The sequence below is a fragment of the Bos indicus genome, chromosome 5 (assembly GCF_029378745.1).
Source record: "Bos indicus isolate NIAB-ARS_2022 breed Sahiwal x Tharparkar chromosome 5, NIAB-ARS_B.indTharparkar_mat_pri_1.0, whole genome shotgun sequence".
NCBI classification, from domain to species: domain Eukaryota; kingdom Metazoa; phylum Chordata; class Mammalia; order Artiodactyla; family Bovidae; genus Bos; species Bos indicus.
In genome coordinates this window covers 30,274,040-30,287,279 of record NC_091764.1, presented here as the reverse complement: position 1 = coordinate 30,287,279, position 13,240 = coordinate 30,274,040, and the positions used below count along the sequence as shown (strand labels likewise).

The 13,240-nt window shown below is 57.4% G+C and overlaps 1 protein-coding gene across 5 annotated transcripts in view; it reads right to left on the bottom strand.

The window, feature by feature from the left end:
* Window positions 1-145: 145 nt before the first annotated feature.
* The window catches only part of FMNL3 (formin like 3), a 51,524-nt gene continuing 38,429 nt past the window's right edge, over window positions 146-13,240 (bottom strand). Inside the window, exons 6-27 of one of the 5 annotated variants that reach the window (XM_019960628.2) lie at window positions 12,951-13,103; window positions 11,666-11,774; window positions 11,413-11,489; window positions 10,973-11,066; window positions 9,845-9,919; window positions 9,019-9,129; window positions 8,566-8,712; window positions 8,022-8,123; window positions 6,845-7,124; window positions 6,351-6,419; window positions 6,137-6,261; window positions 5,740-5,942; window positions 4,720-4,954; window positions 4,511-4,579; window positions 4,320-4,400; window positions 4,090-4,219; window positions 3,373-3,533; window positions 2,975-3,076; window positions 2,377-2,469; window positions 1,992-2,115; window positions 1,748-1,864; window positions 146-1,075 (exon numbers count right to left, since the gene is read on the bottom strand). In XM_019960628.2, the coding sequence (XP_019816187.2) occupies window positions 1,773-1,864; window positions 1,992-2,115; window positions 2,377-2,469; window positions 2,975-3,076; window positions 3,373-3,533; window positions 4,090-4,219; window positions 4,320-4,400; window positions 4,511-4,579; window positions 4,720-4,954; window positions 5,740-5,942; window positions 6,137-6,261; window positions 6,351-6,419; window positions 6,845-7,124; window positions 8,022-8,123; window positions 8,566-8,712; window positions 9,019-9,129; window positions 9,845-9,919; window positions 10,973-11,066; window positions 11,413-11,489; window positions 11,666-11,774; window positions 12,951-13,103 (2,632 nt within the window). In that variant the 3' untranslated portion in view covers window positions 146-1,075; window positions 1,748-1,772. Of the gene's footprint in view, window positions 1,076-1,747; window positions 1,865-1,991; window positions 2,116-2,376; window positions 2,470-2,974; window positions 3,077-3,372; window positions 3,534-4,089; window positions 4,220-4,319; window positions 4,401-4,510; window positions 4,580-4,719; window positions 4,955-5,739; window positions 5,943-6,136; window positions 6,262-6,350; window positions 6,420-6,844; window positions 7,125-8,021; window positions 8,124-8,565; window positions 8,716-9,018; window positions 9,130-9,844; window positions 9,920-10,972; window positions 11,067-11,412; window positions 11,490-11,665; window positions 11,775-12,950; window positions 13,104-13,240 lie in introns of all 5 variants that reach the window. The other 4 variants (XM_019960626.2, XM_019960627.2, XM_019960629.2 and 1 more) reach the window with 4 other exon arrangements.

Sequence of the window (13,240 nt, the reverse complement as noted above, 5' to 3'; positions counted from 1 at the left end):
CCCCACCCAGGGACTGAACCTACGTCTCCTGCATCGCAGGCAGATTCTTTACTGCTGAGCCACCAGGGAAGCCCCCCTGTGGCTTAGGTCAGCCTAAATGGCCGATGTAGCCCCTATGCTCAGAAAAAGGAGACAGAGTCAGGCCTGGTATTTCAAGCCTTTGTTGAGAGAAGGAAGGTTTGGGGGTTTATATACAAGAGAGAAGGAAGTGGTACATGTACAAAAAGGAGTGGGCCCCTGTGTTCCCTTCAGGGACTGAGAAGAAACTGGCAGGGGATGGAGAAAACAGCTGAGACCACCATGACCCTGCCCCCTGCCAGCAAAACCTAGCTGGGAAAAATGAGGATGCTGTTGGCACATCCTTTGTCTTGCTGTCTCCAGGTTGGGGAAGAGGAAACGACCCCTCTGCTCACATTGGCAAGGACAGAGTCAGCCTTGACTGCAAAGGGCCATGGGCAGGGAGTGTGGGATCGCTCCTCCTTGTCACTAGGGCACAGCTGGGCAGGCCCAGGCTTAGGAGGGCCTTGCTCCTGGTAGAAGGAGACCTGAGGCTGGCAGGGTCCAGGGCTTGCTAAGCTTGGACACTCCTAGATCACAGCTGACCACTGGGATTCAAAAAGTAAGGGGAAAAAAGAAGGGATACTTGCTTTCTCCTCTCCTCCCTCTGCCTCTAGTGACGGCGGGCCTAGGTGCCCGTGGCCTAGCTTAAAGCTGGAAATGGTTTTTCTAGCCCTGAGCTGGCTCTTGAGGAAATGAAGTTGAAGACCTTGGGAGCAAAGTGCAGTGCTGGAGGCACCAGGGAAGTGCCAGGCCCTGAAAGGCCTAGTGCCCACAGAGGTGGCAGGCAAGCTGCAGCTTTGAGAGCTGGGATGGACTGAGAGCAGCACAGCCCTCTGCTGGGCCCTTGGACAGCTGCAGGGCTTCAGGTGCACTGGCTGGACCTGCAGGACTCCGAGGGTTGAAGTGCTTCTGCTTCCAGGAGGGTCTCAGTGGGGGCCTGGAGCCCGAGGGGGACCAGCGGGTGGTGCAGCACTCCTGGCTGGATGGCGAACGACGAGGGGCTGGTGGTGGAGGCCTGTGGGGAAGACAAGAGGCCTGTGAACAGGCAGGGAGGCTGGGCCAGGCCCACCTTCTGTAGGCCCAGCCCTACAGGCAGGTCTAGCGAAGAGCCAGCCGTGAGGCTGATGAGTGAGATTAAAAGAGGCTGGAGTGGACAGTCAGGGTGGACTCTGCATGTTCAGAAGAATAGGCGGGGGTACTAGAGGTCACTAGGGAATGGCAGAAACAAGGTGGACTCAGCAAGAGCTAGAAGCTGGGAAGAGATGCCAGGCAGACTGGATATCAGGATACAGGTCAAGGGTCATCTGATGTCCCTGGGCAGAAGCCACTGCCAGAGCTCATTTGAGGAGGCAAGGACAACGGACACCCAGGCCCAGGACTGGAGCTGCTCAGCCTCAGTAATCAGAGGTGGCGCCTGGTCCTGCCTATTTGGACAGCTCCCTACCCCTTGGGTCTTAGTAGAAGCCAGGACAGCATTAGTGGGAGAGCACCACTTCCCTGAGGGTACATGCAGGGGATCAGTCACGCTTCTCAGAGCATGGGGCATGCAAGGGAAGAAGTATGTGTCCCCCGTCACCACGAGGCTGCCAGAGGATGGTTCCAAATCATGCAGGAGAGGAGGTGCCTGTGGGTCCCAGCAGGAGTGCTGGGAGGTGGGCATGCAGAGGGCAGCTGTGGTGCCCAGTACCTGTCAAGGGCCCCAGCCTTGGGGGTTAACAGTTTGACTCATCATGGTGGGCTGCATCACAGAAGAAGCGTGAGCCCCGCTTGGCAGTACGAGCCGTGAAAGGGACACTCTTCAGCACTGTGGCCCAGGAGAGAGACACAGTGGTCAGGCCCCATGGGGGTGGGGTGGGAGGAGGCCCAAAGGGCTATGGGAGGGGTTTGGGAGCCACCCAGCGGCCAGGCGTCAGGAAGGGCAAAGGGCCCACCTGTGATGATGTCCTCAATGGTACCATCCTTCCCCTCGTAAACAGGCCGGTGCTCCTTGGCTTGGCGCCGCCTCAACTCTGCAATCAGCTCCTGCTGCTGCCACTTGTTCCGCTGAGATGGGGTCTAGGGCCGAGCATTTGAAGGGGAAGGGAGTCAGCACTAACGCTCCATGGGGCTGGTTCCTGCCTCAAGATGCACTCAGACCCGCTCACCAGCACCCCACCCCCATGGCCTGGGAGTCCCCTCTTGTAGCCCCTCTCCCCAGCCCGTGGACTCTAGCTAGCGTCAGGCCCTCTGGGTGGTCTTGGGGCTCCAGCTGTCTGCTCCACCCTCCACCTAAGCCTTTGCCCTGTTCTCCAGGCCCCAGCTCTTGGTCCCACCCACCTTGGCATCCAGTTTCTTGGCTTCCTGAGCCAGCTGCTTCTCCCGCATTACCTCCTCCTGTTTCTTTCGGGCTTCGTTCTCTTGTTCTGCTTCCTAAGAACCAAGAAAGATGGTGTGTGTGTGTGTGCATTGAGGATGGTGTGTGTATAAGGATGGTGTTTGTGTGTGTGTGTGGAAGATGGTGTGTGTGTATAAGGATGGTATGTGTGTATAAGGATGGTGTGTGTGTGTATAAGGATGGTGTGTGTGTGTTGAGGGTGTGTGTGTTTAAGGATGGTGTGTATGTGTGCTGAGGCTCACACAGGCTATGAGGGGAGGAGCTGACACTGAGGGTGGAGAGTGGGTGTCAGTGGGACCAGCAACCCCAGGTGGCCACCCTCTGGAGGGGTACTTCCTGCCCCAAACAATGACAGGAAGGGCCTGGGCCCCCACCCTGCCCACCAGTTCACAGCTAGGAGGCCTGTGGCCAGCTTCCATTGATCCCTCCCAGGACTCAGAGGAGGAGATGAAAAAGGCCCAGACTTGAAGCCCAGCCCTCTCTCCCCCTACCCGATTTCTCTGAGGCAGACGCCTCTTTAAAAACCTCTCTTCTACTCACCTTGTAAGAACGAATGAATCGGACAAACACTGGGAAAAATACAGAAGGAGGTGTGGTCTTGGGACTCTCACCGAAGTAGCGTACTACCGCATTGTAGGCTTCCTGGGGAAGGGGTGGGCAGAAGGGGTCAGCCTGGCGGGGAAGGGGAAGCCAGCTCCCACCAGGGACCAGTCAGGACCAAGGAGAGGCAACAACGCCCCCCCCCTCCCCCAGCCCCTGTGGGAGGGAAAAGAACAAGGGCTCCCAGAGCCCCCCTGGAGTATGTGTCTCCAGAGGCAGCTGCCTGCCACCACAGTGCAACCCCTGCCCCCTAATCAGCCAGCCAGCTGCCTGACGAAAGTTCTCTGAGCCAAGAGCCGGAACCACGCTGCTTCTACACGCCTCCACCCTATGCTCACCTCGGCCGTCTTGGCGTCACGCTGGAGCTTATCCAGTTTGCCTTCGTTGGTGCTAAGGAAGTTGCGCAGGACGCTGTTGTCATGTATGCTGCATTCCCGCCGGATCAGCTCCATGCCCCGGCCCAGCTCCTTCACGTCCAGCAGCACATTCTCCAGGGACACTGTGGTCACCAGAGCCCGGGCTGAGGACTACAGCCCTCCCCGCAGCGGGGACTAGCTTGGTTCCTCACGCCCTGCTTCCAGAGCTCCCACATGGATGGAGAGGGGCACACCAAGCTAGCCAGGCTCTTACAGGGCGGGCAAGGAGAAGGAGTGGAGGCTGTGGGCTCGTGACCCTCCAGATAGCCAAGGAAGCTGAGCCAGAGACTGCTGGGCTCCAACACAGAGCTGCCCCAGGCCTGCCCCGGTTTCAGGAGCAGGACAAAAATAACAGCGACCCTATGTCTGTGGGGGGCTTCACACACATCACAGAGACATGCAGGCTCCAGGGCCAGCCTGCGGGGGCAAAGAGCCATGGCTGCCTTTCTCTACCAGCTCCCATAGCACCCAGGTGGGCAGGGCCGGGTGGGGCAAGGGGCCTGTAGGAAGGCTCTCTCTGGGGTGGCCCCTGCCCATGGCCCCAGCGGAAAGCTTTGAAATATCAGAAAGAAAAGCCAGAAAGAAAGGCACCCAAGCGTCTTCTCCTCATAGCTTCTGGGGATTGTCCTGGGCTCTCACCTGCAGCGGCTTTCTCCACAAAGTGCAGCTCGTGCCAAAAGTTAGCCAGGTCTGGGTACTTCTCCTTCACCGTCAGGGCGATGAAATGAAGCAGGGTCATCTTCCTGTCGGTGGACTTGGTGTCCAGCAGCTGGTCGAGGGGGGCAAAGGGCAACGCAACAGGTCTGAACACCTGGGCTCCACAGCTGCCCCTCAAGCTCCCTGGCTCCGTGTCGCCCCTACCCTCTTACCAGATCCAGGCTCTGGAGCTTGAAGCCATACACAGCTCCCCGCTTGCTGCTGTTCATATAGTTCCCCAGCGCAAGTATGATCTGTCCAGAGGTGCACCAGAGGGACTCAGGGCAGGCCTTCCTCTCTGTACAGCTCCAGCCCCACCCAGGACCTGGGGACCACCCGCACCCACATCCACAACCTCCCCCACCTCCAACATCTGCTTCAGCTTCTGGGAAGACTTGACAGAGGCAGAGGCGGCAATGATAGCGTTGAGTTGCTGGAAGGCAAGAGGAAGAACTAAGTAACCCCACGCCAGGGCAGGATGATGTCAGAGCAGGGCCAGCAGGGAAGGGGGCCAGCAGGTCAGGAGTTGGGCGGGGGCACTGCAGACCACCAGGATTCGGGGGAGAGCCGTACCGGCGTGAGCATCTGCAGGTTGTCCTGGAAGTTGCCCAGGAAGGCCATGCCAGCCATTCGCTGGGTCAGCCGCTCCACCTTGCTGAAGAGCAGCATGAAGCGGTCCTCAGCCGTCAGCTCCTCCAGCGGCTGCCTCTCCCGCTCGTACTGCCGCAGCAGCTTCACCTCCGCCTCCGTGGGCAGGAAGCGCATCAGGCACTCCACGAAGTCAACGGGCAGTGTCTGGAGGTCAAACCTGTGTAGGAGGGAGGAACCACCTTGGGTCTTGCCTTTGCCCACAGTATCTGTCATCCCTTCATTATCCAGTTCCTGCAAGGAGGGAGGGCAGGGTCTTGAGCAGCACACAGCCAGAGGCAGAGGACTCACTGCCTCACCTCCAGTAACTCCAGTACTGATGTTACTCAGCACCAGGAAAAGTCCTAGAGGCACAGTCCATTCTTGTTTAAGAACTCTTCAGTATCTTCCCTCTGCAGCTAAGAAGTTTTAACTCCCAGATGTGGCTTAGGAGGCCCAGCCTGCAAGACTTCTGCTCACCTCTCTGCTCTGTCTCTTTGGCTCCCCTCCTTACACTAAAGCCAGAGTCAATTTTCAGTATCCAGGGCACCATGCCTCTCCCTCTAGGCCCCAACCTGCACTTTATATACACATACATCCTTCAGGTCGCAAGTGAGACATCGCCTCCTCTAGGAAGCCTTCCCTGATCACCAAGCTCGGCTACCTGGCCCTCGCTGTTCTCCCAAAGCCTCCTGTACCTCCATCATCTTGGTGGTTACCACCCAGTGTTACTGGACTGTTCCTACTAGACTGGGAGCTCCCTGAGGGAAGGTCTGGGCTGACTACCCTGCACCTCATACAGTGTCTGGCACACAGCACAGATGTAGTAAGTTCTGGCCAAGCCACTGGATGACTGAGGGAGTTCTGTCGATACCCTGGAATCCAGGGAAGGCTGGGGTCCCAGGTGGAGATCCTAAGTGGGTTACCAACAGCTGGGGACCAGGGAAAGTTCAGTGGGAGCCTCACGTGTGGATGGCCCTGCAGATCTCCTCAGCTGAGCGGCCAGCCTTGCGTAGGGTGATGGCCAGGTTCTTGGCACGATTGGCTTCCAACAGGGTCACCTTGCTGGCAGCCTTTTGTGCTGTCTTGTTCTTGGAGCAGATGAGATCGAGGGCAGGGCCCTGGGCTTTTGTCTTGAACAGTTCTTCAAACTTGTCCAGGTCCAGGTCCTGGCAGGAGTCACAAGAGGGCAAGTGCTGTGGTCTCACCCTCGGGAGGGCCCCTGGCAGCACACCAGCACCGGCTCAGCTCTGGTGCCCCAAGGCTGAGCCCGGGGGCTCCTCCAAGGCCAGGAGATCTAGCCTGAAGGATACCCTAGTCCCTAACCCCCAGCCCCATCCCTCAGGGCCCCAGGCCCTGCTACCTCCAAGATTTTCTCATCATCAAGTTCGCTGAAGACAGTGCCACTGATCTGGTTGGGTTTTAGGGCTGTCCAGTTGAAGACGGGCAGCCGGAACTTGGTCTTGATAGGTTTCTTAATGCGAATGGCTAATTTAGAAGGAGGAACAGTGAGACAGGAGCCAAGAACACACTCCCTCGGTCCCACTAGCTCTGCCCAGAGCTCTCAGGACACTCACCTGACAGCCCTACTGTCAACACCACAGAGGGGGCAGCGCCAGGGAGCGGCGGGGCCGGGGGACACTTGTCTGGGGGAGAAGAAATGGCACAGTGACTCAAGGGCCAAGAGACCCCTCTGCTCGCCTACCTGTCCTTAAAGACTTTCAGGAGAGCAGGCTGCATGAACTCCCTGCCCAAGCGGCTCCCAGGGGTTCTGACTCCGACTCCCAGGGGTCCCAGGGGTGGTGGTGCTGGTCTCTGACCCACTCTTTCCTGCTTTAGTCTAAGCCCTCTCCTTGAATGTCTTCAGAGGAATCAGAAGCAGCATCTTTATGCTCCTTAAAACAGATCCACACCTACTCTTAGAATCCCTTCCCTAGTAACCTGAGCATCCCTCAGATCCCAACCCTCCCCCAGCCCCTCCCATCTGACTTTACATCCTTCGAGCACATCCCCTGTGACCTCACAATAAGGCTGCACCTCTTGGCTTTTACCAGGTAAAGGTTCTGCTTACCTGGTAACGGGGGAGGAGGCGGGGGCAAGGGAGGAGCTGGCGGTGGAGGCAGGGGCAGGGCCTCCTCAGCAGGGGGGGCCAGAGTGAGGAGGTCCAGGTCGGAGTGGGGCATGCCCTCATTCAGCTCCGCAGAGCCCACCCGGGCCAGAGCCTCGCTGCCCATGGTCTCCAGGCCCCGGGCACTGGGCTCCAAGTGGCACCGGCGCTGGAAGGCCTCCTCTTTCTCTTTAATGAGCCGCCGCAGGGTGTGTACCTGGTGGCTTGTGTTCTCGTAAGTCTCCTGTTGGGCAGAGGGCACCATCAGGAAAAGAGCACCTGAAGGCCTCTGGGAGGGAGGCTTCCTACACCGGGGTCTCCAGGAGAGTGTTCAGAGGCAAAGAGCAGCAGAAACCCAGGTGGGGACTGGGGGAAGCTAGGATGCAAAGTAACAAGAGGTGAATGGAAGCATCGACCACCTGGCCGGCACCCGGCAGTGGTCCAGTCCAGTTTCACTGGTCCCTCAAGACTTGGGTGGAAGTTGCCTTGTAGATGCTCCCTCAACCACCAGCAGCCTGCTATGGCTGCTCTCAGCCCTTGGTGCCTCAGGCCTGCTCTCGTTCCATCTGGTTTGTACAACTGCTCAGCTGGAAGCCCCCTATGGACGAGGCCCTGCCTTAGCCACCTCTGTGTCCTCCATACTCCTGACAGAGCACTTCAGACTCTTAGCAGGGGCTTGGCGGATGTGTGCTGGGCTCAACAGAGCTGGCATAACTGTATTCCTGTGGGAGAACAGGTAGGTTGGGGCATGATTTTGCAACTACATAAAGTTCAATGAGGGACAGAGAAGACACTGAAATATGAGGAAGCCTTGCCCTCCAGTATGGGATGCCTGGTAGAAACCCTAACAAACAGCCCCAAGGAGCTGGGCTGGGAAAGCAGTGGAGGTGCAGGCAAGGGAGAAGCAGGGGGACGGGCTGGAGGAGAAGGCGGGAACTCGAGGGGTCTCCACCCTTCTGTGTGTGCATCTGGCCCACTCTGGCTCCAGCTTCCCTCTCCAGCTAGATCCTGGGGTGAAATCATCAGTGTTCCAAGGGTGAATCAAGATCTGGATTCTTGAGGACTTGACATGACTCAGAGATGGAAAGCAAGTTTCCCTGGCCCCAGCGCCCAGGGGCGCCTTCCCCAGGTAACTTCGTACCTTGACGCTCTCGAGTTCCTTCTCCCGCTGCAGCAGTTGCTTCTCTAGCTCCGCCACACGCATCATGTTTTCATTCTCTAGGTCCAGAAGCTTCTCTGTGAGCTGCAGGATGAGAAGGGCAGGTCTGGGGGCCAGTCCTAAAGCCTGGCCACTCAGCGGAACCTAAGTCCGAGTGACCAACCTGGGCCCGACCCCTCCACCCAGGGCTCCAAAGGCAGCTTGGCCCAGTGGCTTCCCTACGGACTCCTGTGGGCCTGGGGTCTGAGGCTGCGGGAAACAGTACCAGGCAAATGGCTACACCCAATTCTCTGGAGCCCAAGGCCACCTCACATCCAGGCCAGAGGTCACCAGTGGTGTGTTCACTCCACTGCGGACGGCCCCGTGCCTCAGCCGAACCATGCGCCGGAGAGCCCTGCTGGGTTCTGAGGCTTCCCGGGGGCTCAGTCAGGAGCTAAGTAGGTTGGCTCGGGATTCCTGGACTCACATGTCCCCATTCCCTCCCCACCCTCAACAGCGGTCCTGGCAGCAATGGAGGGCCACGTACATGTGACACATGCTCCTCCAGCTCTTCCACCTTCTCCAGGGCCACATTCTTGGTCTCAGCATCCTCCAACAAACCCCCCACATCGAACACGTTGTCCAGGTACGCCTGGATCTGCACCTGCAGCTTCTCGCTCTCTGTGTGCCGTGACTTCTAGGGAAGAGCAGACAGAGTAGTAGTGGGGGGAGCCTCCTCATTCCCTCCAAGATCCCTTCCTAGAGCTAGGGCCCGGGGAGTTCCTCCTGCAGCAGTGTCCGATTCTTGGCCCTGGAGCTGACTGATTGAGCCCTCTGCGGGAAGGCCTGAATCCCAGGCCACAGAAGACAGGTGGGGTGCCAGGAGCATCCATGACTAGGCTCTTAGAAAAGAAACACCCACTGTGATACAGCTAAGCTGGTCCTCTGTCCTGAACTGTCCTGAAGCACCTCCCACTGTGAGGACTCCGGCCCAGCTCACCTGCAGGAACTCCTCCAGCCCCAGCTTTGTGAACTCATACTGCAGGTGGACCCGGAAGTTCATGTCTTCCACTGAGTGCACCACGATGTTGATAAACTGCATGCAGGCCACCTGGGGGAGGAGCAGCCCGGAGGGTCAGAGAGCTGAGACAGAGATGGTAGGTGGCTGGCAGAACCAGCATCATCAGGGGATAATCAAAAGGAGTGAGTAAATCGGGAAGGCTTTGGGGAACAATAGCAAAATAAGAGTATTTTCATTTAAGTCAAACAATATTCAGTGTATGAAGACAAACTATAAGAGAAATGAGTATAAATGAAGATTTGTGCTCTGATTTCCTTTGCACATCAGCAGGTTTTTTTTTTTTTAACTTACTTCTATTTTTATTTTTTGGCCACATCACCTGGCATGTGGGATCTTAGTTCCCCGATCAAACCTGTGCCCCCTGCAGTGGAAGTGCAGAATCTTAACCACTGGATCACCAGGGAAGTCCCTCAGCAGGTATTTCTTGAGACCACCCTACCAGCTGAACACCTTCGACTGAAGAGAAGTGAAGCCAGAGGAAAAGCTGGGGGAAAGGAAAGCTGCTCAGGAAGGATCCAAATCAGGGACCGTAAGGCCAAAAAAAGGAGGAAAGGAACCAGACCCAAGACAGAAAAATGACCTCGTCCTGGAGTTTCCTCTGGGGTGAGTGGACAAGCAGCAGTTACTGAGTAGAGAACCACTTGCGGTTCTACACAGAATACCAAAGCACACTGTCGGCCTGGCCCAGCTCTCAAGGGTTAGGTGGCCCTGCTGGGCAAGCACCTGACCCAGCCCAGCTCCTCACCATGAAGTCGATGTTGCTGTCCTCATTCCGGAAATACTCCATCAGCTTCTCAAAGCGGTGCAGCTCCTTGCACACCTGAACAAACAGACTTTCTCAGTGACAGGATCTGTCCCCTGCAGAACCCTAGCACCCCCCGAGCCCTGGTTCTTAGGAACATTCGGCAAAGGGACTGGTTCTGACCAAGTGTAACCACAACTCTCTATGTAACTGGCCACTTGGGACATGACATAAGAAAGCCTGGGACCTGACATTTGCTCTGGGCCTCAGAAGGGGCTCAGTAAAGGTGTGACCTTAGTCTGGGCTCTAGGTGCCTCTGGGGGTAGGCCAAGAAGAAACAAGGGGTCTGGGGTACTGAGTTATTGAAAGGAGTGGGGTGGAAGACAGGTGGAAGCCAAGGCTGAGGCAGAACGCTGAGGTCCTAGCAGGGATGCAGGAGACAGGCTGGGGCACAGGAAAGCCCCAGAGCTGAGAGGGGTCCAGAGACTCCGCTGAGCCTCTGGCTTCAAGGAGGAAGAGCCACTTCCTGGCTTGAACAATGGATGCTAGGGAAGAGGTCCAAAGAGGAGGAAGGGGTGGGACCAGCAGCTGCGGCTGGATGTCGAGGAATCCTATGTTCAAGCAGATGGGGGTTTCAGAGCCAGGCCCCGGGGCTGGGGAATTCCAAGTAGGAGGTCCCTCTCCCTTTACCAACAACAGCCCCCTCAGGAGAACCCCTGCTTCTCCTCCCACAACAAGTATAACTACCTTGGGTTCGACCAGTGTGTTCACTGCCTCTGAACCACCCAGGGTGCCTGTTAAGGCACAGATCACCAGGCTTCCCAGGGGTCCAACCATTTACCAGGCTCTTCAGGTATTCTGCACAGTGGGTTAGGACTGTGGGACTGTAGCCCTCAGTGAGGGCATCCTTTGCTGGCCAATCAGGGGCATCCCCAACATAAGATCTAGTAAGACTGAAGTTTGGCTTTGGGTTTAAAAAAGCAGGGGGCAGACCACCTAGCTAAAAGCACTGGGCTGTTAAAATCCCCAGGATGTGTGAGATCACAGGAAAGGGTGCTTCGCTACCTGGCTCCCATATCCTCCCCACTAAACACACACATGCACACACACACACGAGTGTAGGACACTGACCTCTTTGAAATTGTCAAAGGCAGCGAGAATGATTTCGTGACCTCCTCGTACCAAACACACAGCTGCCAGGAGCTCTAAGACAAGGGCTTTGGTCCTAAGGGGTGGAAAATAAAAATGAACACCCTCGCCCCTGCCCTGGCCACGACACAGTTCATTTGCACACCTGTGTGAGTCCTTCCGAGGGAACAAAGACAGCCTCCGTGGTGAAGGAGAAGGTGTGGGCTTGGGAGAGAAGGCAGGGGAGACAAGCTGGCTCCCCTTCCTAAGCTGTGAGGGAAGCAGAACACTCCTTCTCCAGCAGAGGGGAGGGGGCCAAATTGAGGCACTGCCCTAGGCCACGGGACCCAAGACCAGGCAGGACTTCCGGACAGGGACAAGTGGAGCCCAGATCTCCAGAGCCCTGGGCAGAGAGGGGAGGAAAGGAGAGGAAAGGAACTCACCTTGGATTCTTGTTGTTGAGACTCAGCGCAATCTCATTGACAGCATGAGGATGGGACATGACCAGGTTGAATCCATACTGCAGCAAGGAGAAAGGACAGGAGGGGAGACGGTGATGGGGGGAAGGCAGACCCCAGCTGGAGCTCCCTGATGGTGGCTCCACCCACAGACTCATCCTTTACAAGCTGCTGCCTTCCTAGCTCTCCTGGTTGGGAGACCAGGAAGAGACACCCATGGCCAGTGCTATCGCCTTACCTGGTAGTTCATGATGGCTCTGAGACAAAGGATACACACGTGGACATCATCCTTCTGGCTCACCAGGCGGGAGTTCTTCAGGGCCCTGCGCCCAGGGAGAGTGCTGTACCTGGGGGAGAGGGGGCTTCTGGTGAAGGGTCGGGGGCATGCAGCATCACCCAGACAGCAGGCTGCCCCTCAGCAGCAGGAGGAAAGGGGGATGGAGGACCTTGCACCAATAGCCCTGAGAGAGAAGGTGCAGGGGGCAGGTGCTCCACTGTTTTCACCTCCCTGGAGCAGGTCTTTGTCAGTAAATCTCCAGGACACCAGCTTTAAAACCAGTGCCCAAACCATCCTAAGCCCAGAGCTCCTCCAAACACAACAGGAGCTGTGCAGGCCTTCCTGGACCTCAGCATGGGTCCAGGAGACATCCATCTGAGCCCTCCTTCCTCCTCCTCCCAGTCACTGCATCTTCTACACATCCCCTGGGGCTGGGGCACCTTGGCTCCTACCCCACTTCTAGGTCCTAGAAAAGACAGAGCAGACCCCAGAGGCTACAAGAGGGCTGGGGCGACCTCTGACTTTGCCCCCAGTGATGTTTCATGGGAAATAAAGGAAACACAAATGGTATCTGGTCATGCATGACTAGAATGATGAGCAGTGTCAGGGGCAAGACCCAAAGGAGACAAGGAGAAAAGCATGGCTGAGAGAAATCATGGAAAGGGCCACAGGGCCCAAAGGGAAGCCTCCCTCTGTGAAGGGGCTCTGAGAAATCATCTAGTCCATCCACCTGCATCCCGGCAGGACAGCTCTTCAGCTACTGCAGACCAACGCACACGCTACAGCCTTGGAGGAAAAAAGGCCTAAAGGAAGAAGTGAGGGAAAGGTGAGCAGCAGCAGGCTGGTGGGGGGTGGTCTCCGGGCAGCTGATGGAGCAGAGGGAAACAAACATGAAGGCAGGTGCTGGACCAGCCGGTGAAGACCAAGGAGCTGGATGAGGACAAGCCCTGCCCAGGGGCCTGGAGGAATGGCAGAGTGAGAGTGAGGAATGGAGGGGCCCCCAGAGAGGGGGAGACGAGAGGGGAGGGCACAGCTGAGGGGGATGTACTTACCCAGGACAGATCGCTGGGCAGAGTCAGGGGACAGAGAGGACAGACCAGAGACAGACTGGCAGGCAGAGGGCAAGAGAGCTGAGCCTGGAAGCAAGAGTGAAGGGAGGCGCGTGAGCACTCACCGCCGTTACCCAGGACCTGCACGGATGGGGGCGAGGGTGGGAGGCAGGCGGGCAGAGCAAGAGCACACATACCGGAGCACAGACTGGCGCGCAGAGCGAGCGAGGCTGTTGGTGAAGGGGGCTGACAGGGCGCTGGGTGGCTGCAGGTCCTCGATAGACCTGCTCCAGGACCGGAGCTTGTCAAACGCACCATCGTCACCACTCTCCAGAGCCTCAAAGTCAAACCTGGAGCAGGAAAGGACACACATGCACGCACACAGGAGAAATTCAGTGCCAAGCCCCTGGCAGGCCCACTCCCGTCCGTTAGACCTTGAGGGCCACAAGAAGCAAGGGCAGCCAGAAGGAAAAGCGGAACCGGGCAG